The sequence below is a fragment of the Aptenodytes forsteri genome, unplaced genomic scaffold (genome assembly GCF_000699145.1).
Source record: "Aptenodytes forsteri isolate BGI_AS27 unplaced genomic scaffold, ASM69914v1 Scaffold379, whole genome shotgun sequence".
In the NCBI taxonomy this organism is placed as follows: domain Eukaryota; kingdom Metazoa; phylum Chordata; class Aves; order Sphenisciformes; family Spheniscidae; genus Aptenodytes; species Aptenodytes forsteri.
The window spans coordinates 2535843-2563103 of record NW_008794088.1 but is presented as its reverse complement, the minus strand read 5'-3'; the positions used below and the strand labels follow the sequence as shown (position 1 = coordinate 2563103).

At 44.3% G+C, this 27261-nt stretch overlaps 1 protein-coding gene across 1 annotated transcript; it reads right to left on the bottom strand.

Moving 5' to 3' along the window:
* Window positions 1-1734: 1734 nt before the first annotated feature.
* On the bottom strand, window positions 1735-25458 carry MAB21L3 (mab-21 like 3). Its single transcript, XM_009274664.1, has 10 exons — window positions 25411-25458; window positions 20817-20957; window positions 18597-18668; window positions 15705-15996; window positions 12663-12844; window positions 11679-11873; window positions 9081-9372; window positions 5905-6086; window positions 4921-5115; window positions 1735-2054 (listed from the first exon to the last, which is right to left on the bottom strand). Exons 1-10 carry the CDS (start codon window positions 25456-25458, stop codon window positions 1821-1823), a joined length of 1833 nt encoding a protein of 610 aa, XP_009272939.1. The 3' UTR covers window positions 1735-1820.
* Window positions 25459-27261: the final 1803 nt, after the last annotated feature.

The following is a 27261-nucleotide window of genomic DNA, read 5'->3' as shown; positions in this document are numbered from 1 at the left end:
TGAACCCTGAGGAACACTGCTGGTGACTGGTCGCCAGCCAGATGTAGCCCCATTCACTACAACTCTTTGAGCTCTGCCCTTCAGCCAGTTCTTCACCCAGCACACCATGAACCCGTTCATCCCACAGCTGGACAACTTGTCCAGAAGGATGCTGTGAGGGACACTATCAAAACCTTAGTAAAATCCAGAAAAACTACATCCACCACCTTCCCTTCATCCACTAGGCAGGTGACCTTATCGTAGAAGGATATCAAATTGGTTAAACAGGACTTTCCCTTTGTGAACCCATGTTGACTGTGCCTGATGATTGCATTATTCTTTAAATGTCTTTCAGTAGTACCCAGTCTGACCTTCTCCATAATTTTTCCAGGAACTGCGGTTAGACTAACAGGTCTGTAGTTCCCTGGGTTCTTTCCTCACGCCCTTTTGGTAGATGGGAATAACATTGGCTAGCTTCCAGTCAGCAGGGACCTCCCCAGACTCCAAAGACCTTTGGTAGATGATCGAGAGAGGTCCTGCTGTAACATCAGCTAGCTCCTTCAGTACCCTGGGGTGAATCCCATCAAGCCCCATGGACTTGTGAACATACTCCTGCATACAAAATCAAGCCAGAAAGCAGAGTCTGTGCTAAAGATGCATGGTTAGGCCACAATTTGACACAAGGGGGAGATGCTCTGCCATGGATGGTCATTTGCAGGCCATCCACTACAGCAGCTCCCTGGAGTATGGGCTGCAAATCCTATCTGTGTCACCTCCCTTGGCAAAGGAGATACTTTCCTGCGCAGATGTAAGGAAAAAAAAAAAGCCCACTTTGGTTTAGTTTCAGTGATTTAATAACATTAAGACCAACATTCTTTATACTCATTCTAGAACTCTGTTCTTTTGAAACACTAAAACTGATTTTCTTTTTAAACTTCCATAATGTTAAAAGCACTGGGGGTTTTGAAGCTAACAGCCTTTGAAAAATATTCTCCTTCTGTACACCACCCAGAAATATGTGGGTGCTAACAACTAGGGAAAGACCTGCGCCTCCTCCAGCCTGCTGGATGGAGCCAGGGGTGGGAGCGAAATCTGCTCTGGCAAAGCCCCCTGGTTGTATGGCACTTACACAACTGGCAAAGGCAAACATGAAGAAAACATATTTGAAGCAACTGGAAGAAAAATGGAAGTGGAGGAGAGAAAAATGAGGAGGAGGCAAAAACCACCGTTCCTCCACTTGCTTCCCTTGAGCTATTCAACACTAGCAGCATGGTTATCTTCATACTGGAGCAGGATCCCATTTAATTGGAGATGGAGGCATCGAAGTGCCTCTGAGAAAGCTTCCAGCTTCAGTACACTTCAGAAATGTTCCTCTGCTCTTCTGCAGAGCTGGCCTGTGAGGTAAGCAGGAAATTAAACCCGCTGACCTTGTGAGAAAGGGGGACGCAGCAACAATATATGTGCTAGGTTACACAGCTGGTAGGCAGCAGAGTGAGATGTCTTTGCACCATCTTTCTGCTTAGGTGCCACAAGACTAGAGACAGAGAACAAGGCAGTTGCCTGGTCTGACTGACAGAGAAAGTTGGGTTTCACTGGCTGTAGCTTCCAGGCAGGCTGTCACTGCTGAAAGCAAATTAGATCAGCTGGGCATCAAGCGATACCTCCCATCAGTTTTCACCGCCCACTGCTGCCAGCTTGACACTTCTCTTTCACACTGCATGTGCCAACTGTTTTACAAAGCCAGCTGCAACATCTACTGGAAGGACACGAAGAACAACCACAGGCGGGGAGAGGAGGTGGGGGATCAGCTCAGGGTTGGGGTGAGGAGGCCTTTTCCTGCCTTAGTCCAGGCAGAAGACAGGGTTCTCCAAGAAGACTGCGAGCTTCCTGGCCACCAGGTCCAGGTCACTGGTATTGGTGTATTTGAGCAGATTGGTGTTCTTGACAAAGTAATGCTTGAGGAAGTGCTGGCTTACACACTTGTGCAGCTTCTGCACCAGCCTCAGAAAGGCTTCGGGGAAGCAGCGCCAATCCTTGGTGCGTGGGTATTTTTCACACGTCCAGAATAGCACTGTCTGCAAGAAGCAGATGGGAGAGAAGAGGTGTTAGAGGTTCTGTCAAGGGCTCACACAGCTTCCTAAGGCAGTTTTAGTACTGGTAAATGTCTGACAGCCTTGGAAATCAGAGACACTCGCACTGCTATCTCCCTGTGTTAACATTTCTGCGACAGAGGGATCACAACTAAAGCCTCCTCTGGGGATCAGGCGGAGCAACTCTGATGTGCCCTGTTAGGATCTCTTCCCAGAGGAGCCCTTCTCCATTGACTGGGCCAGGAGCCCAAGGAAAATGGTCTTGGTAAAATAATCTTAGCCTCTTTGCCATCCTCCAACAGGAGCCTCTGTAGAAATGCCAGGCATTTTAGGCTGTAGAAAACGGCCTATTATAAAAGCGTAGAAGCCAGTAGGTGCAAGGAGGGAGAGAAGAATAATCAGATTAACATAATTATTTGTTAGCTTCAGCTGTATTTGTGCTGAAGATGTGCACAGATCTGCATCCCAAACAGACTGAGATTCCAAGCAACTATTGCAGGTGCAGGGCATGCTTTCTGGTCAAGTGCAGCCTGTTTTTTTCTGACACTTGATACTTACAGCATGTGCTATGTTCTATTCCCCCAAGTTTATTTTATGTGATTTTACATTCAAGAAATCCATAGTTAAAATAACAAAATGCATATGATTATTGCTCTTATAGTATTATTTTTACACTGCTCGTGTTGCATTTTTCAGACTTTCCTATGACTGAGAATTTTCTTGAGGTACTTACACTTACTGTACCAAAAAAGCCATACCGACTGCCTTGGTCAACCTGAAATCAGTTTTTAAAGTACAGTCACCCATCTTGGGTTCAATAATTCTACTAAGTTCCTTACTGTCCTCTGAATCCCAATTTTATTTTGCAGATTCAGTGACCCAAAAAGAGATCCACAGACGCCATGAGATGTGGTTGAACTACAGCCTTCAACTCCTCTGTTTCTTCAGAGGTAGAATTTCATTAAAATAAGCCACACTCTTCTGGATTGCCTGGTTTAGTTTTTTCCTCCGGTAGGCCTTGCAATAGTTGTATTGCTGACAAATTTCTTCCCAGACAGCTTTTCAAATGTGAACAATTTTTTTTCACAGCTGCAATAACCACAAAGACTTTTTTTTAATGTTGCCAGGGAACAAAAGATGTAGTGAGGAATTCAAGCTGTAACTCTGCAAGAGCTACTCCTTGGAGACTTGCAGAGCAGTTACCTTTCATCACACTAAAACTACTTCAGCAAGATCCACAGGCAGCAGTGGCAATGAAGTTTCTGGAGACAAGGAAAATAATGCTGCTCTTCCACTCAGGTGACAAACAGGTGATATATCCCCAGCATTTACTGAACCATCCCTAACTGCCAGCTGTCTACCGGAGGCATAGAGTTGGCTTTCAAAATGTACCTAGGTCTTTCGGACTTCCTGATCTTGAACTTCATTCCTATGGAGGCAAGCATAATGAGCGCGCTTACTCAGTCCTCTAAGGCTTTCACAACTTCTGGGGGAAGGATTTTCTCTGTCATAGAGGGCCTTTTTCATGTGGAGTCTTGTTTAATAATAATTGTTGGATACCTCTGACAGGGGAAACCTGATAATGTGAAGAAACCTAACACTAAGCCTCCGCTCAACTGCTGGTTTATCCGCTGTTTCTCTCTCTTGTTTTTCTTTTCTTTTCTTTTTTTTCTTTTTTAAATGTAAGTAATGTTGAAGCATTCCTCCTGTCTGGTAAACCAATCCTCTCTTGCAGTAAAAGCCTGAAGTACAGTCACAGTAAAGAACTGAAGAGCTTCTAAAGAGCTTTTTATTTTGATCAAGAGTCCATGCAACAGCACTTCCTGGACCTCTTCTCCTTCAGCCAGAGAAAGAGATAGTTACTAACGATTAAATGGTTTTCCACTTTCTCCTACCTATGACAGTTTTTCCACCAAGTTGTTCTTACAGGCACCGAGAGGTCTTGCATTCTGCTAAGCTATAACCAGCCTCGTCAACAATTTTTGACTCTATCTTAACTTAGATTAGCCCCATGACTATAACAGCATTTGATGGTCGCAACCTTTTCTTTAGGAGAAATCTTGGCATTGCATCTGGCTTTGGACACCAAAAGATCAGTAACTACTGTGGAAGCCTGGTGGCTTGAGGCTTCAAGGTAGGAGAAGAACAGCCTCTCCCTGGCAGCTCCAGGAGGATGGAGGCCCAGAAAACAGGATTGCTCTACTGTCTGATAAATGGTGCTGCCTGTGGTCCATCAGTGTCCGCAGCTGTCAGATGTGGGGACACAGTCATAGCAGAGCCTTCTGTCTCTTCTTCACAAATGTTGTTTGAAGCCATCTTGAACCCTGAAGTACGTGCAGGGAGGATGCTACCACCCCTTTACCTCTTTCTTCCCGCCCCAGGTGAATCAACACCAGAACTGTCAGTTTGCACCTCATTCATGAAATAATGCTCACCTAAGAGAATTTTGTTTGGTGCACATCCACAAAGACAAATGCACAATTTTCCTCCAGATAGATAGATGGATATGGGTGGCTGGGATAGTCAAAAAGCAGGAGGTAACTGTGCAATTAAAGACAGTATTACAATGCCTGTGTGAAGTCAAAACAGAGCAGGGGCCTCAACTCTAACATTATTTATGTTGCTGCAATCATAATGTTCCTACAGGCTTTACTTTCTTGTTGAAGTTTGGAACATGTATTTACTGAACTTCTTGCCACTGTAAAGCATGAAACAGTACTGCAGTTTTGACAGTTACCTTAGAAGTTACATAGACGCTACAGTGATTCACGCCATGATATTTTGACATTACTGGATGGAAGCCCCTGCAACAGATACTGAGACCATGTCTTGGTATCACGGTGATGCCTACCTGAAGGTGATAAGCTGTGATGACAGGCTTATTTCCAGCACACCAGACATCCTCCTTCATCTGCCTCAAGACCCTGAAGCACTTCATGCGACAACCACCATCTTCATCAAGTCCCTCCATGAGTATATGCTCAGCACGGGAGAAGCACAGCTGCCAGTGATAATTGGAGCGGGCCAAAAGGTCGAAACCAAGCGACTATGGAGAAAAGGGGAGTGTGACACCAGATCAGAGGCAAACTTCTCTGAGCAATGCAGAGAGATGTTACAAAAAGGATGTGTGACATCTCTCAAAGTGTATTCTGAACAGGGCTAGCAGAGGCAGCAAACATGGGTCGTGCTCCCATCCTAATTCCTAGTCAAATGACTGTGCAATTTGTTTTGGTTCCTCATGTGCTAACATCAGTTACTCCCAGGAGATCCAGCTCTAGAGCCACCAGGTGCAGTACCAGCAGTGCTACTAAAGCAGAGGCACAGCTCTGCAGGCACTTTGCCATGGAGCAGCAGGTCGTGCATGAGAGGGGAGCAGGACTGGAAGGCATACCTGGACCTGCAGGAACATGGCATCTGGGGCCGAGCTGGACTGCCAGAATCCAGACATGAGCTTTGTAAGGAAAGATGGGATTAGGCAGGAGGGAAAACTGCAAGATAACAGCCCATTTGCAGAAGGCTTACATGAGGCAGAGCAGAACAGCAAGAATGATGCATGTCAGCACTGAGCTACACAGGCAGAGCTGTGTGCGAGAGACTTACGCAATGAACAGTTAACTCAGTTTTTCTTCCATAGAATTCATCACCGTAAGGGGGAAAAAAAAATCCAAATAAAATCTGACAGAATACTTGGAAATACCGCTTCTCTAGAGAATACACCTTCCAACCATGCTGTTGTCTGCCATGCAGTCCTTCAGTTGGGAAACCACCTTCAGCACTGTCAGACACCTGTGAAGTAAATTCCCGCACAGTTAATAGTGCTTTTTACATGGTTCACCTTGATGCACTGCACTTTTTCCTGGGAAGGCCAACGCTTAAGGCAACGAGGCCACCGGGCTTTCTCGGGCCAGCAAGTTGGAATCTCCACAGCAGGGACCAGCTCCACCTCAACCTGGGATTCTGACGTCTCCACAGCCACCCGGACCACTGAGCTGAAGCTCTCCAGCACCGTCACTTTACCTGTGAAAGAACAGCAAGAGAAGATAATAAAGAGGAAAAGGTCCTTTTCCACAAGCCAAGCAAAGGGCTGTCTGGGGCCCTGCAGTTCTATTGTTCTATCTTAACACTTTCTCTTCAGTGCCATAAGCAGAATACAAGAAAAAAGTTATCATCTTAATCTACCCTGGGGAATGAGGACAGGAAGAAGATGAAGGAACAACTAAGTTCTCAATTTTACACTCAGTTACCTTGCTTTTGTTTTCCTCTGTGGGTCCTCTTAAATCCTAGGACCAGCTTCTTAAAAATACAGATAGACAACTGGTGCAACCTAACATTTCTAATGGTACAGTACAACAAGGAGATCACTGCAGATTAGAGGGGACCAGATGAACACTCCATATCTAAAGATCTCCTTATTCCTTCAGAGAACCCGTGATCAGACCAAATGACTTACCCTTGCCGGTCATTCAGAATGTTTTGTAGGGTATCCATAAATTTTGTTTCTGGAGATGCATTTGCACAGAAGACAGTGCCAGAATTTATGTCCTGTTGTGCAGAGCAGTCATACAAAAAGGGCTAACTGCTTGCCTTACTGGGACTGCTGACTGTCAAAGAGAGTTAGTTCCGTGGTGATTTGGAGGAAAGAAGTTTCCTCAGTGAAAGAAGAGTGGCTCATCTTCAGGAACAACGTGCTCTAAGAGAGCAGAAAGGAATGAAAGCTGCAACTAATGGACTTAGTGAGATGTTTCCTGTTGGTCCAGCTGTGTTCATGGAAGAAGTTTCTGTCCCCAGCTTTCCCTGTCACTCTGGCAGGATCACTGTCCCTTCAACTTTGCCATTTGAGCCAATTGCGTGATCATGCTCTAACCTACTGAAGTAAAAGACGGAACAGATTACCATAAGCAAGTTAAATAGTAGTGTCTTAACCCACCTCATTTTGACTGGCATGGGCTAAGGAGCAATTCCACAAGGAGCCCACACAACAGACTTGAAGGAACAGTGATGAACATCATCTACCCTCACAGAGGAAATACCTGCCTATTTCCAATGGTAATTTAGCACCTGCTCCAGGAAGCACAGGGGTGAATTAACTTGCAAATAGCGGAGTCCATACCAACCAGAACTTTATAACCCTCAGTAATCTGCATGTTCCTCACAGAGGAAATACCTGCCTATTTCCAATGGTAATTTAGCACCTGCTCCAGGAAGCACAGGGGTGAATTAACTTGCAAATAGCGGAGTCCATACCAACCAGAACTTTATAACCCTCAGTAAAATCTGCATGTTATTTCCCTACTGAGCCAAGCCTGGCACCAAAACAGGAACTGTACTGCTCCCAAGCCCTCAGCAGGGATCCCTAGCAGCTGAAAAGCATTAGAGCAATTGCTGTGTCAGCATGTAAATACATTCACAGTATTTCCAAAAACGTTGCAATTATGCTACCTATTTTTCCACCAATGAAAAGTGAGACAGCTTGAAAACTGCTTTTGCTGGTGCTCAAAGAATTAAAAACCAGGGAAACAATGAAATTAGGGAAATTTTTTTGTAACTTTAGTTGTAGTGTGAGATGAAGGAAGTTCATTCTTCACAGAAACAAAGAAAGATGGTAATTACTCCTCCTGACTTCATCTTAGCTCATCTCCTCTGTGTCAATCTCCTCCCAGCTGACCTTACAAAAAAGGCATCAGAATCATAAGCCCAAATGTCGCTCCCTGAGTCCCTTGGAAGTACCTTTCCTGGCTCAACAACTTGATGTACTGCTGCTAGACACAATGGCAGGTTTTCACTTCAACACAATGACTTTCACATAAATAAAGCCTCAGATGCAAGCCCATTCCATCTGGTCTTTTCTGTGAGCCTCAATGGTGAAATTTCATTCCCATCAACCTTTCCATTTCTATGATAACAAATATTTCCTGGAAGAATGCAATGATCTAGCTGAGCTTGACTTTAACATGTTTTCTCCCGTGACTAAAATTAAGATTGCAATCGGATGAGTGAAAATGGCTCCTATTTCTCTGGAATACAGCAGACCCATATCAGGCTGCTGATGAGTAACGTCATCCTGGAAACATGCTATGAGAAGAGGCGCCACAGTCTCGATCTGATCATGTCACAGTATCTTAATGTGAAAAGATGGACATAGACTATTTAGCTTGGACCAAGCCAAGTGTTCATTAGCTGAAGTCTATAACACACCTCTAGGATGCTAAGAATTAAGCATGAGGGTCACTGTTTAGGCAGCATCTTGCTACAGATGTTGCAGCTATGAAGTCATGTTGCATGCACCACTGATTGCATTATGTCAATGATCAGCACTTCCAGTATAAATAGCCACAGGAAATAAACAGGCACTTTGGATTGCTCACAGAGGGATCAGCAACACTACTGAAAGCAAACTTCCTGAGTCCAGTTCTGCTGAACAGGACTGGAGTAGCCTGGGTGCTGGGGAAAAGAGTACTTGTCCAACAGACCTTGCTTAAGTAGAAGTCCTTCTACTTAGTTCCCACCACCCCATGCTGGAAAGCTATGGGCAGCTAAGGTTTCCCCGGAGCATTATCTGCCCTATAAACATCTTCAAGCACTTTCTCCTCTGACTTAGGCACCTTCCCTGTATCCAATTTTCCTATAATATCTTCCTCGCTAGTCTAGATATATTGCGGCTGCTGTAGTATAAAAAAGATTTTTCCTAAACAAATTCCTAAATGTCCTGAAAATCTGTGTTACATCTTGGCTGAAGTGTGACGGTGATGTTGCTGGAGACCCTACTCAAATTCCTAAGAAAGGAGACACATCTTGGGTATGAAGAGGCCAAGAACTACCTAATTCTATCCTCAATGCAGGTCTACATGCATCACTGAAATGGGCTAAAGGGTCCCTGATTTTGGAGGGGCTTGTTGCTTTTTAGCTTCTGATCATGTCAACCAAACAAACACTTTGTGTGTGTGATGGTTTCCCCTCTATCAGCTGCAGAAGTCAGCCAGTTCCCCTTATACCTGTCCCCACTAAACTCACTGGAGAGGTTACAGGAGGTAATCGACTTCTCCACCAGCTCCCGGAAGACGATAAGGACTTTGGCTGGAACCAGATCACCTTCGATGTTCACATCCGTCTCATGCCACTGCTGATGGCTTTTTGAGAACTGCTCCACCTCTAGCCATTGATGCAGTTCCTCAGGGTCCCGCACGGAGGAGAGGAGCTTGGCTCCATGCACGGTGTAATAACGCCAGTGCCGTACCTGGCATTCCCTGTACCCGGTCAGGCCACGCAGAGGGACTGTGATGAGGAATTGGCTGGGTGCTAAGACCTAGGAGAGTGCAGAGAGATTGAGAGAGGAGACAAGGGCAGATCCATGAGCCTGGAGTAAGGAAAAGAGGGTTAAGGAAGTAATAGGTAAAACTGGGGGCTTTGGAGAGAAGGAAAAGCCATGGTATGATGGGAGCAATTGATTACAGCCAGGACCTGTTCCATGCCTGTCTGAGGGTTACTTTGGAGGTATGCAGACTAAAAGGAAATTGCCTTAGAAGGAGTCTGATGTGACAGCCATGGACCATAGAAGACAAGAGTGCACTGACTGATTTGCCGCCACACCTGACATGGTTTCCCCCATTCCTTTTATTTCTAGCGTGCAGTTGCAGGAGATGTAATAACTAGCAGCCATGAGACGTGGTTGAACTACAGCCTTCAACTCCTCTGTTTCTTCAGAGGTAGAATTTCATTAAAATAAGCCACACTCTTCTGGATTGCCTGGTTTAGTTTTTTCCTCCGGTAGGCCTTGCAATAGTTGTATTGCTGACAAATTTCTTCCCAGACAGCTTTTCAAATGTGAACAATTTTTTTTCACAGCTGCAATAACCACAAAGACTTTTTTTTAATGTTGCCAGGGAACAAAAGATGTAGTGAGGAATTCAAGCTGTAACTCTGCAAGAGCTACTCCTTGGAGACTTGCAGAGCAGTTACCTTTCATCACACTAAAACTACTTCAGCAAGATCCACAGGCAGCAGTGGCAATGAAGTTTCTGGAGACAAGGAAAATAATGCTGCTCTTCCACTCAGGTGACAAACAGGTGATATATCCCCAGCATTTACTGAACCATCCCTAACTGCCAGCTGTCTACCGGAGGCATAGAGTTGGCTTTCAAAATGTACCTAGGTCTTTCGGACTTCCTGATCTTGAACTTCATTCCTATGGAGGCAAGCATAATGAGCGCGCTTACTCAGTCCTCTAAGGCTTTCACAACTTCTGGGGGAAGGATTTTCTCTGTCATAGAGGGCCTTTTTCATGTGGAGTCTTGTTTAATAATAATTGTTGGATACCTCTGACAGGGGAAACCTGATAATGTGAAGAAACCTAACACTAAGCCTCCGCTCAACTGCTGGTTTATCCGCTGTTTCTCTCTCTTGTTTTTCTTTTCTTTTCTTTTTTTTCTTTTTTAAATGTAAGTAATGTTGAAGCATTCCTCCTGTCTGGTAAACCAATCCTCTCTTGCAGTAAAAGCCTGAAGTACAGTCACAGTAAAGAACTGAAGAGCTTCTAAAGAGCTTTTTATTTTGATCAAGAGTCCATGCAACAGCACTTCCTGGACCTCTTCTCCTTCAGCCAGAGAAAGAGATAGTTACTAACGATTAAATGGTTTTCCACTTTCTCCTACCTATGACAGTTTTTCCACCAAGTTGTTCTTACAGGCACCGAGAGGTCTTGCATTCTGCTAAGCTATAACCAGCCTCGTCAACAATTTTTGACTCTATCTTAACTTAGATTAGCCCCATGACTATAACAGCATTTGATGGTCGCAACCTTTTCTTTAGGAGAAATCTTGGCATTGCATCTGGCTTTGGACACCAAAAGATCAGTAACTACTGTGGAAGCCTGGTGGCTTGAGGCTTCAAGGTAGGAGAAGAACAGCCTCTCCCTGGCAGCTCCAGGAGGATGGAGGCCCAGAAAACAGGATTGCTCTACTGTCTGATAAATGGTGCTGCCTGTGGTCCATCAGTGTCCGCAGCTGTCAGATGTGGGGACACAGTCATAGCAGAGCCTTCTGTCTCTTCTTCACAAATGTTGTTTGAAGCCATCTTGAACCCTGAAGTACGTGCAGGGAGGATGCTACCACCCCTTTACCTCTTTCTTCCCTTCCCGCCCCAGGTGAATCAACACCAGAACTGTCAGTTTGCACCTCATTCATGAAATAATGCTCACCTAAGAGAATTTTGTTTGGTGCACATCCACAAAGACAAATGCACAATTTTCCTCCAGATAGATAGATGGATATGGGTGGCTGGGATAGTCAAAAAGCAGGAGGTAACTGTGCAATTAAAGACAGTATTACAATGCCTGTGTGAAGTCAAAACAGAGCAGGGGCCTCAACTCTAACATTATTTATGTTGCTGCAATCATAATGTTCCTACAGGCTTTACTTTCTTGTTGAAGTTTGGAACATGTATTTACTGAACTTCTTGCCACTGTAAAGCATGAAACAGTACTGCAGTTTTGACAGTTACCTTAGAAGTTACATAGACGCTACAGTGATTCACGCCATGATATTTTGACATTACTGGATGGAAGCCCCTGCAACAGATACTGAGACCATGTCTTGGTATCACGGTGATGCCTACCTGAAGGTGATAAGCTGTGATGACAGGCTTATTTCCAGCACACCAGACATCCTCCTTCATCTGCCTCAAGACCCTGAAGCACTTCATGCGACAACCACCATCTTCATCAAGTCCCTCCATGAGTATATGCTCAGCACGGGAGAAGCACAGCTGCCAGTGATAATTGGAGCGGGCCAAAAGGTCGAAACCAAGCGACTATGGAGAAAAGGGGAGTGTGACACCAGATCAGAGGCAAACTTCTCTGAGCAATGCAGAGAGATGTTACAAAAAGGATGTGTGACATCTCTCAAAGTGTATTCTGAACAGGGCTAGCAGAGGCAGCAAACATGGGTCGTGCTCCCATCCTAATTCCTAGTCAAATGACTGTGCAATTTGTTTTGGTTCCTCATGTGCTAACATCAGTTACTCCCAGGAGATCCAGCTCTAGAGCCACCAGGTGCAGTACCAGCAGTGCTACTAAAGCAGAGGCACAGCTCTGCAGGCACTTTGCCATGGAGCAGCAGGTCGTGCATGAGAGGGGAGCAGGACTGGAAGGCATACCTGGACCTGCAGGAACATGGCATCTGGGGCCGAGCTGGACTGCCAGAATCCAGACATGAGCTTTGTAAGGAAAGATGGGATTAGGCAGGAGGGAAAACTGCAAGATAACAGCCCATTTGCAGAAGGCTTACATGAGGCAGAGCAGAACAGCAAGAATGATGCATGTCAGCACTGAGCTACACAGGCAGAGCTGTGTGCGAGAGACTTACGCAATGAACAGTTAACTCAGTTTTTCTTCCATAGAATTCATCACCGTAAGGGGGAAAAAAAAATCCAAATAAAATCTGACAGAATACTTGGAAATACCGCTTCTCTAGAGAATACACCTTCCAACCATGCTGTTGTCTGCCATGCAGTCCTTCAGTTGGGAAACCACCTTCAGCACTGTCAGACACCTGTGAAGTAAATTCCCGCACAGTTAATAGTGCTTTTTACATGGTTCACCTTGATGCACTGCACTTTTTCCTGGGAAGGCCAACGCTTAAGGCAACGAGGCCACCGGGCTTTCTCGGGCCAGCAAGTTGGAATCTCCACAGCAGGGACCAGCTCCACCTCAACCTGGGATTCTGACGTCTCCACAGCCACCCGGACCACTGAGCTGAAGCTCTCCAGCACCGTCACTTTACCTGTGAAAGAACAGCAAGAGAAGATAATAAAGAGGAAAAGGTCCTTTTCCACAAGCCAAGCAAAGGGCTGTCTGGGGCCCTGCAGTTCTATTGTTCTATCTTAACACTTTCTCTTCAGTGCCATAAGCAGAATACAAGAAAAAAGTTATCATCTTAATCTACCCTGGGGAATGAGGACAGGAAGAAGATGAAGGAACAACTAAGTTCTCAATTTTACACTCAGTTACCTTGCTTTTGTTTTCCTCTGTGGGTCCTCTTAAATCCTAGGACCAGCTTCTTAAAAATACAGATAGACAACTGGTGCAACCTAACATTTCTAATGGTACAGTACAACAAGGAGATCACTGCAGATTAGAGGGGACCAGATGAACACTCCATATCTAAAGATCTCCTTATTCCTTCAGAGAACCCGTGATCAGACCAAATGACTTACCCTTGCCGGTCATTCAGAATGTTTTGTAGGGTATCCATAAATTTTGTTTCTGGAGATGCATTTGCACAGAAGACAGTGCCAGAATTTATGTCCTGTTGTGCAGAGCAGTCATACAAAAAGGGCTAACTGCTTGCCTTACTGGGACTGCTGACTGTCAAAGAGAGTTAGTTCCGTGGTGATTTGGAGGAAAGAAGTTTCCTCAGTGAAAGAAGAGTGGCTCATCTTCAGGAACAACGTGCTCTAAGAGAGCAGAAAGGAATGAAAGCTGCAACTAACGGACTTAGTGAGATGTTTCCTGTTGGTCCAGCTGTGTTCATGGAAGAAGTTTCTGTCCCCAGCTTTCCCTGTCACTCTGGCAGGATCACTGTCCCTTCAACTTTGCCATTTGAGCCAATTGCGTGATCATGCTCTAACCTACTGAAGTAAAAGACGGAACAGATTACCATAAGCAAGTTAAATAGTAGTGTCTTAACCCACCTCATTTTGACTGGCATGGGCTAAGGAGCAATTCCACAAGGAGCCCACACAACAGACTTGAAGGAACAGTGATGAACATCATCTACCCTCACAGAGGAAATACCTGCCTATTTCCAATGGTAATTTAGCACCTGCTCCAGGAAGCACAGGGGTGAATTAACTTGCAAATAGCGGAGTCCATACCAACCAGAACTTTATAACCCTCAGTAAAATCTGCATGTTATTTCCCTACTGAGCCAAGCCTGGCACCAAAACAGGAACTGTACTGCTCCCAAGCCCTCAGCAGGGATCCCTAGCAGCTGAAAAGCATTAGAGCAATTGCTGTGTCAGCATGTAAATACATTCACAGTATTTCCAAAAACGTTGCAATTATGCTACCTATTTTTCCACCAATGAAAAGTGAGACAGCTTGAAAACTGCTTTTGCTGGTGCTCAAAGAATTAAAAACCAGGGAAACAATGAAATTAGGGAAATTTTTTTGTAACTTTAGTTGTAGTGTGAGATGAAGGAAGTTCATTCTTCACAGAAACAAAGAAAGATGGTAATTACTCCTCCTGACTTCATCTTAGCTCATCTCCTCTGTGTCAATCTCCTCCCAGCTGACCTTACAAAAAAGGCATCAGAATCATAAGCCCAAATGTCGCTCCCTGAGTCCCTTGGAAGTACCTTTCCTGGCTCAACAACTTGATGTACTGCTGCTAGACACAATGGCAGGTTTTCACTTCAACACAATGACTTTCACATAAATAAAGCCTCAGATGCAAGCCCATTCCATCTGGTCTTTTCTGTGAGCCTCAATGGTGAAATTTCATTCCCATCAACCTTTCCATTTCTATGATAACAAATATTTCCTGGAAGAATGCAATGATCTAGCTGAGCTTGACTTTAACATGTTTTCTCCCGTGACTAAAATTAAGATTGCAATCGGATGAGTGAAAATGGCTCCTATTTCTCTGGAATACAGCAGACCCATATCAGGCTGCTGATGAGTAACGTCATCCTGGAAACATGCTATGAGAAGAGGCGCCACAGTCTCGATCTGATCATGTCACAGTATCTTAATGTGAAAAGATGGACATAGACTATTTAGCTTGGACCAAGCCAAGTGTTCATTAGCTGAAGTCTATAACACACCTCTAGGATGCTAAGAATTAAGCATGAGGGTCACTGTTTAGGCAGCATCTTGCTACAGATGTTGCAGCTATGAAGTCATGTTGCATGCACCACTGATTGCATTATGTCAATGATCAGCACTTCCAGTATAAATAGCCACAGGAAATAAACAGGCACTTTGGATTGCTCACAGAGGGATCAGCAACACTACTGAAAGCAAACTTCCTGAGTCCAGTTCTGCTGAACAGGACTGGAGTAGCCTGGGTGCTGGGGAAAAGAGTACTTGTCCAACAGACCTTGCTTAAGTAGAAGTCCTTCTACTTAGTTCCCACCACCCCATGCTGGAAAGCTATGGGCAGCTAAGGTTTCCCCGGAGCATTATCTGCCCTATAAACATCTTCAAGCACTTTCTCCTCTGACTTAGGCACCTTCCCTGTATCCAATTTTCCTATAATATCTTCCTCGCTAGTCTAGATATATTGCGGCTGCTGTAGTATAAAAAAGATTTTTCCTAAACAAATTCCTAAATGTCCTGAAAATCTGTGTTACATCTTGGCTGAAGTGTGACGGTGATGTTGCTGGAGACCCTACTCAAATTCCTAAGAAAGGAGACACATCTTGGGTATGAAGAGGCCAAGAACTACCTAATTCTATCCTCAATGCAGGTCTACATGCATCACTGAAATGGGCTAAAGGGTCCCTGATTTTGGAGGGGCTTGTTGCTTTTTAGCTTCTGATCATGTCAACCAAACAAACACTTTGTGTGTGTGATGGTTTCCCCTCTATCAGCTGCAGAAGTCAGCCAGTTCCCCTTATACCTGTCCCCACTAAACTCACTGGAGAGGTTACAGGAGGTAATCGACTTCTCCACCAGCTCCCGGAAGACGATAAGGACTTTGGCTGGAACCAGATCACCTTCGATGTTCACATCCGTCTCATGCCACTGCTGATGGCTTTTTGAGAACTGCTCCACCTCTAGCCATTGATGCAGTTCCTCAGGGTCCCGCACGGAGGAGAGGAGCTTGGCTCCATGCACGGTGTAATAACGCCAGTGCCGTACCTGGCATTCCCTGTACCCGGTCAGGCCACGCAGAGGGACTGTGATGAGGAATTGGCTGGGTGCTAAGACCTAGGAGAGTGCAGAGAGATTGAGAGAGGAGACAAGGGCAGATCCATGAGCCTGGAGTAAGGAAAAGAGGGTTAAGGAAGTAATAGGTAAAACTGGGGGCTTTGGAGAGAAGGAAAAGCCATGGTATGATGGGAGCAATTGATTACAGCCAGGACCTGTTCCATGCCTGTCTGAGGGTTACTTTGGAGGTATGCAGACTAAAAGGAAATTGCCTTAGAAGGAGTCTGATGTGACAGCCATGGACCATAGAAGACAAGAGTGCACTGACTGATTTGCCGCCACACCTGACATGGTTTCCCCCATTCCTTTTATTTCTAGCGTGCAGTTGCAGGAGATGTAATAACTAGCAGCTTCCAAGGAGCAGGAAAATATCAGAGAGCATGTTTTGAGATCCAGCAAAGGGAAACAAAACAGTGCAAGTCATTACCTCAGAATTGTTACTAGAGATAAGCCTAGAGTTCAATAGTAGTAATAACTATGGCAAAAAGTGCAGTTTTCTGATCTCTTTCAAAGTCCACTACAGACATTAGTAAAATAAGGCTATGGCCCATTCATTTTACAAGTGTTTCACTCTGCATGACTGTCCTTTAAGAGACAGAGACATGAGGCAAGCGACATACCTGAGCCTACATAGGCAGTGGCACTCTCAGAAATAAACCCAGGTCTTGGCCAGCTGTACTGTATGAACCTGCATCTCCTGCTGAGCGGAAGCCAGAAACCGTGTAAGGATGGAAACAGTAAACAATGGACAACAAACCCTCAAATAGGATTGTTTGCAAGCCTATTAATTGGCCTCACTGGGGGAATGGCCGTTTTCCAATAAAACCAGTGCTGAACCAGTATTTGCAAAGCGTAAATAAGGTGACACAAATACCATGAAACCTCACACTGGCCCAGGGCATAGCCAGACATCTCCAAACACTAGTTTGGAAGCATCTGGTGGTTGTGGCTCCAGGTATTCAGAGAGGGTGTTCAAACTCCTTCAGACTTTACCGTGTTGACTCAGAAGCTTTTCAACCCCACTTGCTACCAAGCCTAGCTTACATTGGGATTAATAAGGTGAAGCTGCTGCACGAGCAGGATGTGAAGTGACAGCTGTTGCTGCAAGGTGGTTACCTCGAGGTGAATGAAATGCCCTTGTCACTTTCCTGTAATAATCCAAAACATTCTGGCGGCCTTCCTGGTAGCTCAGCTGATTTAAAATATTACCGCAGAGGTGCCAGGGTCCTGAGGGCACTAACAGGCTTTGATGGCCCTGAACAGCCTTTCTGGGGCTTCTACCCACACCTTCTGCCCATGGGCCTGGGACCCCCATTTCAGCTCAGCGCTGGGCTATGTCGTAGGAGTGCTGGTCTCCAGCTGTGTGACTGCTATGCCTGCTCCTGGCCATAGACCTTGTTGTCCTACCTGCAGACTGCCTTCCCAGCCTGACCTCAGACCTACCTGGCCACTATGGACTTGCCTGGCAATCAATAGACTGCATCTGACCGTGGTTACTGTCATTGGGCCTGATCCTGACCCCGATGAGTGCACCTGGCTTGACCTCAGACCTGCCTTATCAGCACAGACTTGCCTGACAATCCAGACTCTCAGCTGAGCCCAGCTGTCCTCCCTAGGTCTGCCTTGCTTGGGGACCATGGGGCAGGTGCTGCCATGTTGTCATGCTCACCTCCTGGCTCCCTCTCCCACAGGGAGCAGCTGGTCTTCTCTGCTCTCTGGCAAGAGGTTTGAAATACAAAAGATGGCCAGCAAGAAGCACAGAAATGGCAAAGGAAACACCAGAAAGCCCTTCTTTTGTCAAATATAAATCACCTAAAGGCAGGAGGATACCGCAAGGATGACATTGCAGACCAAGCTGACCTGCACAAGTCAGGTTTGGTACGGCTGAGAAATCCTGTGAGCAGCTCAGAAATGAACTGCTAGGCTCCATAAGGAAAAAATACAATAGCTGTCATGCAGTTACTGCTCATCTCACTGCCTCGGCCGCATTTGCAGATAAACAACCATTCCTTCCCATACCAAGATTCTGACTTGTACGCACTGGCACCCAACAGATTTTAAAGAGAGGAGCTGCAGGTGTTACGCGAGTGCCTTCAAATAGAAGTCACAAGGCTCCTCCACCTGGGGCTTACCAGGAAACACCAGAAATCACAAGGCTGGGGACGGCACTGTAAAGCTGGGCAGCTGGTGTCCTCTTGGCCTAAACAAATCCCAGTCCCACACCTATGCTCTGTCACATGATGGTCTTACGTGCCATATGCTGACCACGGGCCCCAGCAAGTCACAGGCTTGAACAAGAGCCTCAAATTCTGGGGTGTGTAACTTATGGCCAACTCTGCCATATTAAAAACCTGCCTGCAGTATGCTGGGCGAATTAAATACAGCCTCATTCTTGTGATCCTGGCCAGGATACCCCAGGGAGGCAGAAGCATTAGGTTAGAAATAAAACATTTTGAGAAAAAAAGCAAGTCTTTTGCGGAGAGGATGAAATAGTCACGGGAGGATCGGTTAGGCGGGTGAAGCTGTCTGGAGAAGAGGGTGGGCGAGGAGGAAGCAGGCACATGGACCGGCGGGCACCAGGTGGCAGGAAGGCTTTGTACCTGGATGGATGAGTGGAATGGGCGCTTCCCCCGAAGCATAGCTGACCACTTGGCCAGTAAAGCTGGCTGATCCTGAGAGAAGCAGAAAGGAAAACAAGAAGTACACAGAACAGAGAGAAAGCATGTGCCAGGTCATTCCTTCACAGGGCAAAGCTGCAAGCTTCCTTCGAGCCTATTTGTTAAAGGAAAATCCCCCCTCCACACCCACGCCATGATGACAGAGTTAAACACTTGGCAATGCTGTTGGGCAGTGCTGTACTAGGAATTACCCTGGACGCTAACCTGCTCATTATGCCTTACTGAAGCCTCCACAGCCTTTGCATCAGCCCTGCACAGTTGACAGCTGCAAAAATGGTGGGCCGCAACTAAAAACAAACGTTTGAAAGTTTTAAAAATAAAATATTCCATTTTGTCCATCTGAATTTTATTTCAAGTTTTTTATTAAAGATTTTGACTTTTTGTCCCCTGGGTTACAGAAAAACATTGACTATCTAAAGACTTTTCTTCCATATTCCCCACCCAGCCCTGCATATTTAGAAGGAGGCTTGTAGCTTCTCAACAAATCTAGACTCCACACCATGTTAAATTAAGTCCTTTCAATCAGAAGCTGAAAGTTCTGAAAAGTTCCTGTAAGTTTAATTGACAGGAAAAAAGATGTTGCAAATTAAACACAGAATAGTTAGTACATTGGCTTTCCCTTGACACAAGTCTCCTCTATGTTGAGTTATGTCAGCAGCAATATTAAATATTCTATTTTTTGGAAGCAGAACAGCCCAAGCCAAAAAAAAATTATTATTAACCCACTCTTTGCTGCCCCATACCTACAGGACAGTTACCCAGGCCCTCCTAGTGTGACTATCACAGATTTATAGCACTGGGTTCAGTTAAGTATGAATAACAAATCTGTTACTTTTTAAGAAAATAAATTTTGGGGATTCCTTAAGCAGAGGTTGTTCAGATCAGCCTACCGTAATACCAAATTACTGCTCAGAATAGACTGCCTTGGTTTTGTTCTGCTTTGTTCTCCAGAACAGCAATTTTACCTTGACCCTGATCTTGTCAGACTTCATTAGCCAAGCAGGTTTGTTCCAGCATGAGAGGTGGATGGCAGACTATGGCACTAAGGAACACGTGGACCAGGATGTGGCACCCTCTTACATCAGTGTGGTCACTCCTACTGGCAAAGCCAGATGCCCTGGGATACGCAAAATTCCAGAAAAGATATAAATCTGAATGTTTTTGTTCCCAGAGCAATAGCCACGTTTCAGACTGGATGATTATATTCTGCCTCCACCTCCATATCCTTTCAGCAGCTTGATACACACAGTGTTCTCCCCTTTCAATCCTAGACAGCTGCAAAAGTTGCCTCATGCTTTTACATGTTTGGTGGTGTTGTGGTTTAACCCGGCAGGCAGCCGGGTTTTGATCCGTAACTGGCTGCATTTTAGTGTAAGGGTTGACATAGCTAGAGTATGTAAACTACTTCAGATGAAAAAGATCATTTCCATCTGAAGTTGCCATTGCTATGATTGTTTCTTATATCCTTACACTAGTTATTCTTGTGTTAAGTAGTCACAGAAAATAACCAGTCTTCTCCTGTCACAGCTGGGATAGAACATTATTATTTTGGTGTTTGATGGTCTAAAATGGGGAGGCATTCAACTTCTCCCACCAATAAGCATATTTCTTCCCAGTAAAAAAGAAGTTCCAATCTGTGACCAAGAGAAAAAACATATTTTTCTGAAAAGGAGCTTTCTAATGTTCATAGCGGAAGAAGGATTTTTGATTTTTTTTTTCCTTTTTTTAGTGAGTTGACAGGTTTTCCACCTGTGAAAAATATGAGTCATAGCTCATGAAGGCGTAAGCATTTTTTTCCTCTTATGTTACTGCTGTACAAGTTTTTCTTTCTGTCTCCCAAAGAGCTTTGGCTTCTGCTTGCAGATTGACAGCTCTGGCAATAGACTCTGTGTAAAAGCAGCAGCTGTAAAAAGAGGCTCTGTCTGATTTACCCAGCCCTCTCTGATGCTCCTCTAGTTGTAAGATGTCCATGAGTGAGTCCCTGTGACCCAGACAGTCACTAGAACTTCCACAGTGACTTCAATGCATCATCTGTGGCGTTTTGGGTGAGGTATGTGTCCAAACAGACACTTATACAATGGAAAAATCACTTACTGACTGCCTACAAGCTGCCAGAGAGTATGCTAGAGCTCTTGTTCATACCTTAATATTCTCATTGTGAATGCCAGAGTTGGAGATAGCCTGGAATCGCGTGGCCTTATCGCTGATTTCCACGGTCAGTTGCTGTATGATTTTCTGCACCTCCTCCACTGCTTTGGAAACCAGATAATGTCGCTGTTCCACCTGTCAGTTCCAAGAAAGACACTTCACATTACAGGTAACTGCAGTCGTTGCCTCCAGCGGAAAACAGACAATCGACTTAAAGCATCCTGAAACATTTGTGCCTGTGCTGCTCTGGGAATAAAACTTACCATTCCCTGTATGTTACAACCAACTTACCGTGAAGCAGAGCTCTTGCTTGTGAACACCGAAGGGCTAATACTCCAGACTGCCGAGAATTAATTGATATTTCCATGCCAATACCATTGGATGGAAGGGAAGGAGTTCATTTCGTGGATAAATTTGCTATCGACCGGCTACAGTCTCATTCTTTACCCATTTTGATGCAGAATACCCAGCTATTCCCATGAATATACTTGCCATTCTCAGAGCCAGGATATGTTTCGTTCGAAGAGCTGACAAGACTTCAAGAATCACAGATACTCTGTGCATTAGCATTTAGATGCCTACATAATATGTTGAAAGTATCCATACTCTCTTCATATCTGAAGTACAGATGAGAGTCCATTCCTAGATGGTGAGAAGGTCTCTTTCCACAGGTAGTCCCACTGGGGACTAAGTGTTTGTGTGACTTGATGGATAGTCCTTCAATTCAAGCAGTAGTAGCATAATTATTTATTAACAATTATTTCAATGGAAGGCCTGAGTCTTGGAAGGACTGAGACGAAGTATGGACAACTCAGAAAAATACAGATGAACCTGAACCTTCACATACTACTAAAAATGATTAGAGCATAAGGGGATGGTGAAAATCTGAAGAAGATTCAACAGGAGGAACATGGAGGAACCATGTTAGTAAAGGACATTTAAATATTTCCCAAAAATCCTTACGTATTTACCAAAGTGAGGAGGAGATTCAACTACTGTTAATGACGTTCATGAAAATATTCCTCATTACTTATTCATCCAGAATTACCTACGCAGGGTGAGATATGATGACCGTTTACTGCACTTTTTTTGCATACTAATGCTTTATCTTATTTGGTTGAAATTCTTGCTTCAATTTCTTCTTGTTTTTTCTTTTTGTTTTTTCTTTTTCCTCATCACATTCTACTAAATCTCATTGTTTGGAGGCAAGAACAAAATTCAGAAACAGATGAGAGGTTTGAAAGGACTAGATCAGAACATAAAAACCCACCTGAAGCTAGAATTAAAACCCCAGTTGGGCTATTTGCAGGCATGAAACAAGAGTGTTTAGATCATTAACAGCTTGGCTAAAGTGAACGATCAAGCATAATTGCCACAGTCAAACATAATTGCTACAGTCTTCTGTTATTATCAAAGACCAAAGCAAAAGGAAGCAAAAGCATAAGGAAGAAATTTTTTACAATGAGGGTGGTGAGGCACTGGAACAAGTTGCCCAGAGAAATTGTGGATGCCCCATCCCTGGAAGTGTTCAAAGTCAGATTGGATGGGGGTTTGAGCAACCTGGTCTAGTGAAAGATGTTCCTGCCCATGGCAGGGGGGTTGGACTAGGGCGATCTTTAAAGGTCCCTTCCAACCCAAACCATTCTGTGATTCTATTCTAAAACTCCTGTGTCCTGCTTGCTCAGCATCTGCTTCAGCATCTAAGCAACACTCTTCTCCCTTTTAGAAAATACCACTGACAATCACTTCATTAAAAGTCCGTTTGGACACTGTTATGTCAAATGCTGAACTGTCAGTCAAAACACTCGAGTGTGTTGAAATGTATCCCCAAGCCCTGGGAGGTGACAAATAGCTACACATCTTCACAACAACGGACCACACAATGGACTAAAAAGGACTAGTGCTTGCCTAAGATCAATTAACCAATGAAGAGCAATTGACTAACACTGAACTTGAAGATGAGCAGAGTTTGAATACCTCCCCCCCAGCCAACAAAGTTAATGGTATTTTTACTAAGCCTGAATAGTTTTTGCAAGTGGAAAATACATCAGACAGCAGCATCATATTCCCTTCGCTGGCTCTCACGTACCCTTGACATCCTGATTCTTTGCTATGTTAACAACACATAGTTCCTTATGTTTATATAATACCCTTTAATTTCCCTAGTAATTCACTCTCCTCCTCATTCCAATTCATCCTTGTTCTCTGAGACAGTTTTTAGCTAGCTTACATGTACTTTTTTTTTTTTTAAAGAAAATTTATACTGAAAAATTTTAGCCCATGTTCATTTTCGCCTCCTCATCTCAGCTTTCATTTATGGCACTTCCGCATCTGTAGCTATAGCTATTTTCTCCGCCATGTTTTTGCTCATCCAGAAGAACTCCTTAGAGCAGTCCAATAAGTTTGACTTGCTCAACAAGACACCTAATGGTTTCTCCAACAAGCAAATGGTATGAGTGGTAGAGAAAGTTGCCCACCTGTAAGAGCTTTTAGACACAAACCCCAGACTTTTTCTGTTGAAAGTATACAATCACTGTGGGTCAGCTCAAGCAGAGGTCTAAGAGCGCCCCTGTACGCACTGCTTATGCTACGTTCTCTCTAAGGGGCACCTGCTAGAAACACTTTCTGCCATCTCCAGTATCCTGGGAGAATCCATCCAACCCAGCCTGGCCTCATTTAATTGTGCCTTCATCACCTACTGGCTAGGCTACAGCAGTTGTCATGAAATCTTTAAGAGAGTATAGACTCCCAAAAAAACTATTAAGGGAGGTATCACTAAACACCTCTTTCTGCATGTATTCCTCATCACTGGGGCAGGGGTAAAAGAACAAAGGGCATGTGACAGATGATGCTAACTGTTGCTAACCACAATTAGCTCCCTAATCACGCTATTGGAAGATAAAACCTTCCTACAGAAGGGAAGGCATAAAAATCAGAAGACAGAACATGAGTGAGTGAATGCAGCTTCTGAAGAGCCAAGGCATTTATCTAAGGTGTCTTTAGTGCCAGCACAGACATGTTGGGCGAAGAGACAGAATAAGCTCTTTGTTGGACAGCCACTTCTACCACCTACTGGCATTCCCCTTACCACATCTTAACTTTGGAAATCATGACAAAACAAATGCACAAAACCAGAACAATAAGGTCAATTAAGGTTTTATTATGGAGGAAGGAAGCAGGACTAGGATTTACTGGGGATTGTTAAGAACATTTGGGTTTGTTCTTATTTACCCAGTCACATCCACTCCATATGCACTTGAGTTTTTCCTTTGCTGAGTGGCTTAAGGAAGAAATCTTTGGTATTATAGAGATTCATTGCACCAGGTGGTTGACCTATTTTCAAAAACAGGCAGCATTTGACAAGCAGAACTGGGGCTGCCTGAAGGTTAGGCAGCCTCACTTGGACAGGATACTCAGGAGCAGGCAGAAACTAGGAATCCAGCCATGGAAGGCTCTAGAAAACAGACTTTCAGTAGAACCTAAAATATTGGCAACTATGAGCCTCACTTAAATACACTCTGCATCTGTTCTTTGTACCTATGGCAGTCATATGAGCATCTTCCTGTGCATGGCTTCCCTCTGTTCCCTCCTTTGTAGCTCCGCTTTATATATCTTCAGAGAAGTGTCCACTATTATAGCTCACTGAACAGATTCTCATGAAATGATTTTCCAGTGCACAACACTGCATGGCTTAAAATGAAAGTTCTCACAGAAATACACCTACTTGTCACCAAAACATTTCCATAGAGAAAACAAACTTTTCTTACCAGCCCCTTCACGGTACTAGAATATTTCATCCTTTACAGAAAAGAAAGCCTTCAGTTTTCCATTTTGAAATGATTTTTCACTTTAGCGTCTTGCATTTTGTTGGGGAAAGCAGCCTATAAAATAGGAACTAGCTAAGTACTGTGATGAAACATGTCAGCTTTAAAAAATGTTATGGCTCACTTAGTTACTTTTATTAAACAGTATTGTTTCATTGTGATTTTATTCTGTTTTACTTCATTTCATAATGGGAAAAAAAAAAATTGAGTGCTGGAATATCTCATAAAGTAGAAAATGTGGTTCCAGCCTGCATGTGCTAGTGAGGCATGTTATTTTAATCACGGTATATAGATAAGTATCCTTAGCTGAGGTGACAAACCGATGGGTGAATTCTAACAATATCTGTCTCTCTCTCTAGTTCCTACATGCAACTTTCTTAGAGGCAATGCCTGGTGTGGTTTCGGTCTTGTTTCTGCCAAGCCAAGACCACTGGATAAGGAGAGAGGCAAGGACCTTTCCTTAGATTAAATGCTGACAATTACAGCTAGTCTCACATTTGGAATTCCAGATCGGGAGGAAAAATTCAGGACATCTGCAGAAGAGGACAAGCACCTTGAAAAAATTAGGCTACCAGCTGAGATCCCTGATAACATTCTGCAACAGAAACCTAGAAATCTCATTAGAAATACAGTTCTCATGAAACTTCACCCAGTCTTGTCTCAGAAATGAAGACAGCAGGCAAGCAACGAACTGTCAAGTTTGGCACACTTCAGAATCAACACCTAGTGTGAGAGACAGAAAATCTGGACAGATAAAGCCTTACCTTGCTCTGGATGTAGATTTCTACATCTTCATCTGCAAATGGTTTCATGGCAAGATGGTCTTCGCTGCTCTCTAAAGTGTGAATTCACTCTTCACTCGTTCACCTGCCTCTGGAAGTAGAGGGACACTCAGAGCGAACTACTCAGAGCCTTCTTGCCCTGTGAAGCTCAGGTCACCTAATTCCTCTGTGGATGAAGAAGAGGAGAGAGAAGCAAGGAAGTATGCTTGTTTTTTAAAAAAATTTTTCTGGTCTGAGTTACAATGGTGACATCCAGCTGCTTTGGAAAACTAGCTCCAATTATTTTCTAAGTTCAATCATTATGATTCATCTTATTACTTTTAAATGGTGGGTCTTGCATGCAGGCACACACAAAAGTATCCCAGCTACTGCTCTGTCTCAGGGCAGATCTGGAAGTGCCTTTCAGATTGCACTGCAGATTCAATGTGCTCATGCACAGCATTATTATTCTGTGTGCCACAAGTACTTCCCTGCTTCACTAGCCCTACACTAAACCATTTGTTAAAGACTCTCAGCTATCCCTTGTTGACTTCAATCCACCCACTTTCCGTCTGAAACTGCATGGGTATTTTTACACTCAGATCATTCATTTGGGTTGCAAGTCTGCAGCCTCTGCTCCCCTCTCCTTATATCTCCTCTCTCTCTCCGGCTGTATTGACAGTAAATATCCTGCAGCCTGTCCCCTCCTGTAGCTTGCTTTGCTTTCTTTACAGTAAACAGACAGAAAGCTGTCTCTCACTTTCTGCCAGCAGCTCAGCTAACGACCCCATATGGATAATTCAGAGGGAAAAACAATTGATCAGGCCTCATTGATCCAGTGAGGGTTGGTAGCTTTTAGAAAAAAGGGTACATCAGCACATGGAAGGAAGTGACAGAGTATAGAGAAGAGATCCCATGCTCCTAAGTGTCCCTTATTAAGGCAGGCACATTCCACTTTTGAGTAAAATCATTATTTCCCCCTGGAAACTGAACTTTGACATCCCTTGACTGATTTATTACCTCTACAGCAGCTGGCAAAAGGCAGCACTTGGGTAGGCACTGGGTGCTACCTCAGGGCAGACACTGTTGTTGCTAGTTATCCTTCATGATGTCCTTATTAACAGTCAAGTACTAAGTACATTAATGGAGTACCAATACCTGCAGGACATCCAATTCCCCAGAATCTACAAATCAAACCTTTCTCTGTGCCTCCCAGGCATCTGCCTTTGTCTTTTGCTGAGGAACTTGGGGACTCCTTCACAAAGACACATAGGCATTTACTTCCCAAACCAGCTTCCATGGGAGTTGGGCACTGAAAAAGATGAGCCCTCCAATTTTTAGGGAACCATACTTCATCCTAGCTCACTTCAAGACTTACTGGCTATCTTCCAGTGTATGTGAGCTCTGCTGGGGAAGCCAGACAAAAGGAAGGATCTGAAAGAAGGTGAGTGGAACAATAAGTTAGGAAGGACTTGTAGGGGCATGTTGGATGGGATTAAGTCTGAGCAGAGTGTGCAAGGGAGGAGAATGAGCCTTTTAAATGGTCAGATTGGGTTAAAAGCGTGTCCCTAAAACATTAACTCCCTTGTGCCCCTCAGGCAGCTAGCTGTGCATCCAGAAGACAACTTCCTTAACACTACCATACCTTACTTTAATACCCAGAGCCTCAGATGTGTGTTAGGAAGCAAGGGGAGATTTTGGCCCTGTATGTTAGGGAGTGTTTTGATTGTATAGAGCTCAACAATTGTGATGATGGTACGGTTGAGTGTTTATGGGTAAGGATGAGGGGGAAGGCCAACGAGGCAGATATCCTGCTGGGAGTCTGTTATAGACCACCCAACCAGGATGAAGGGG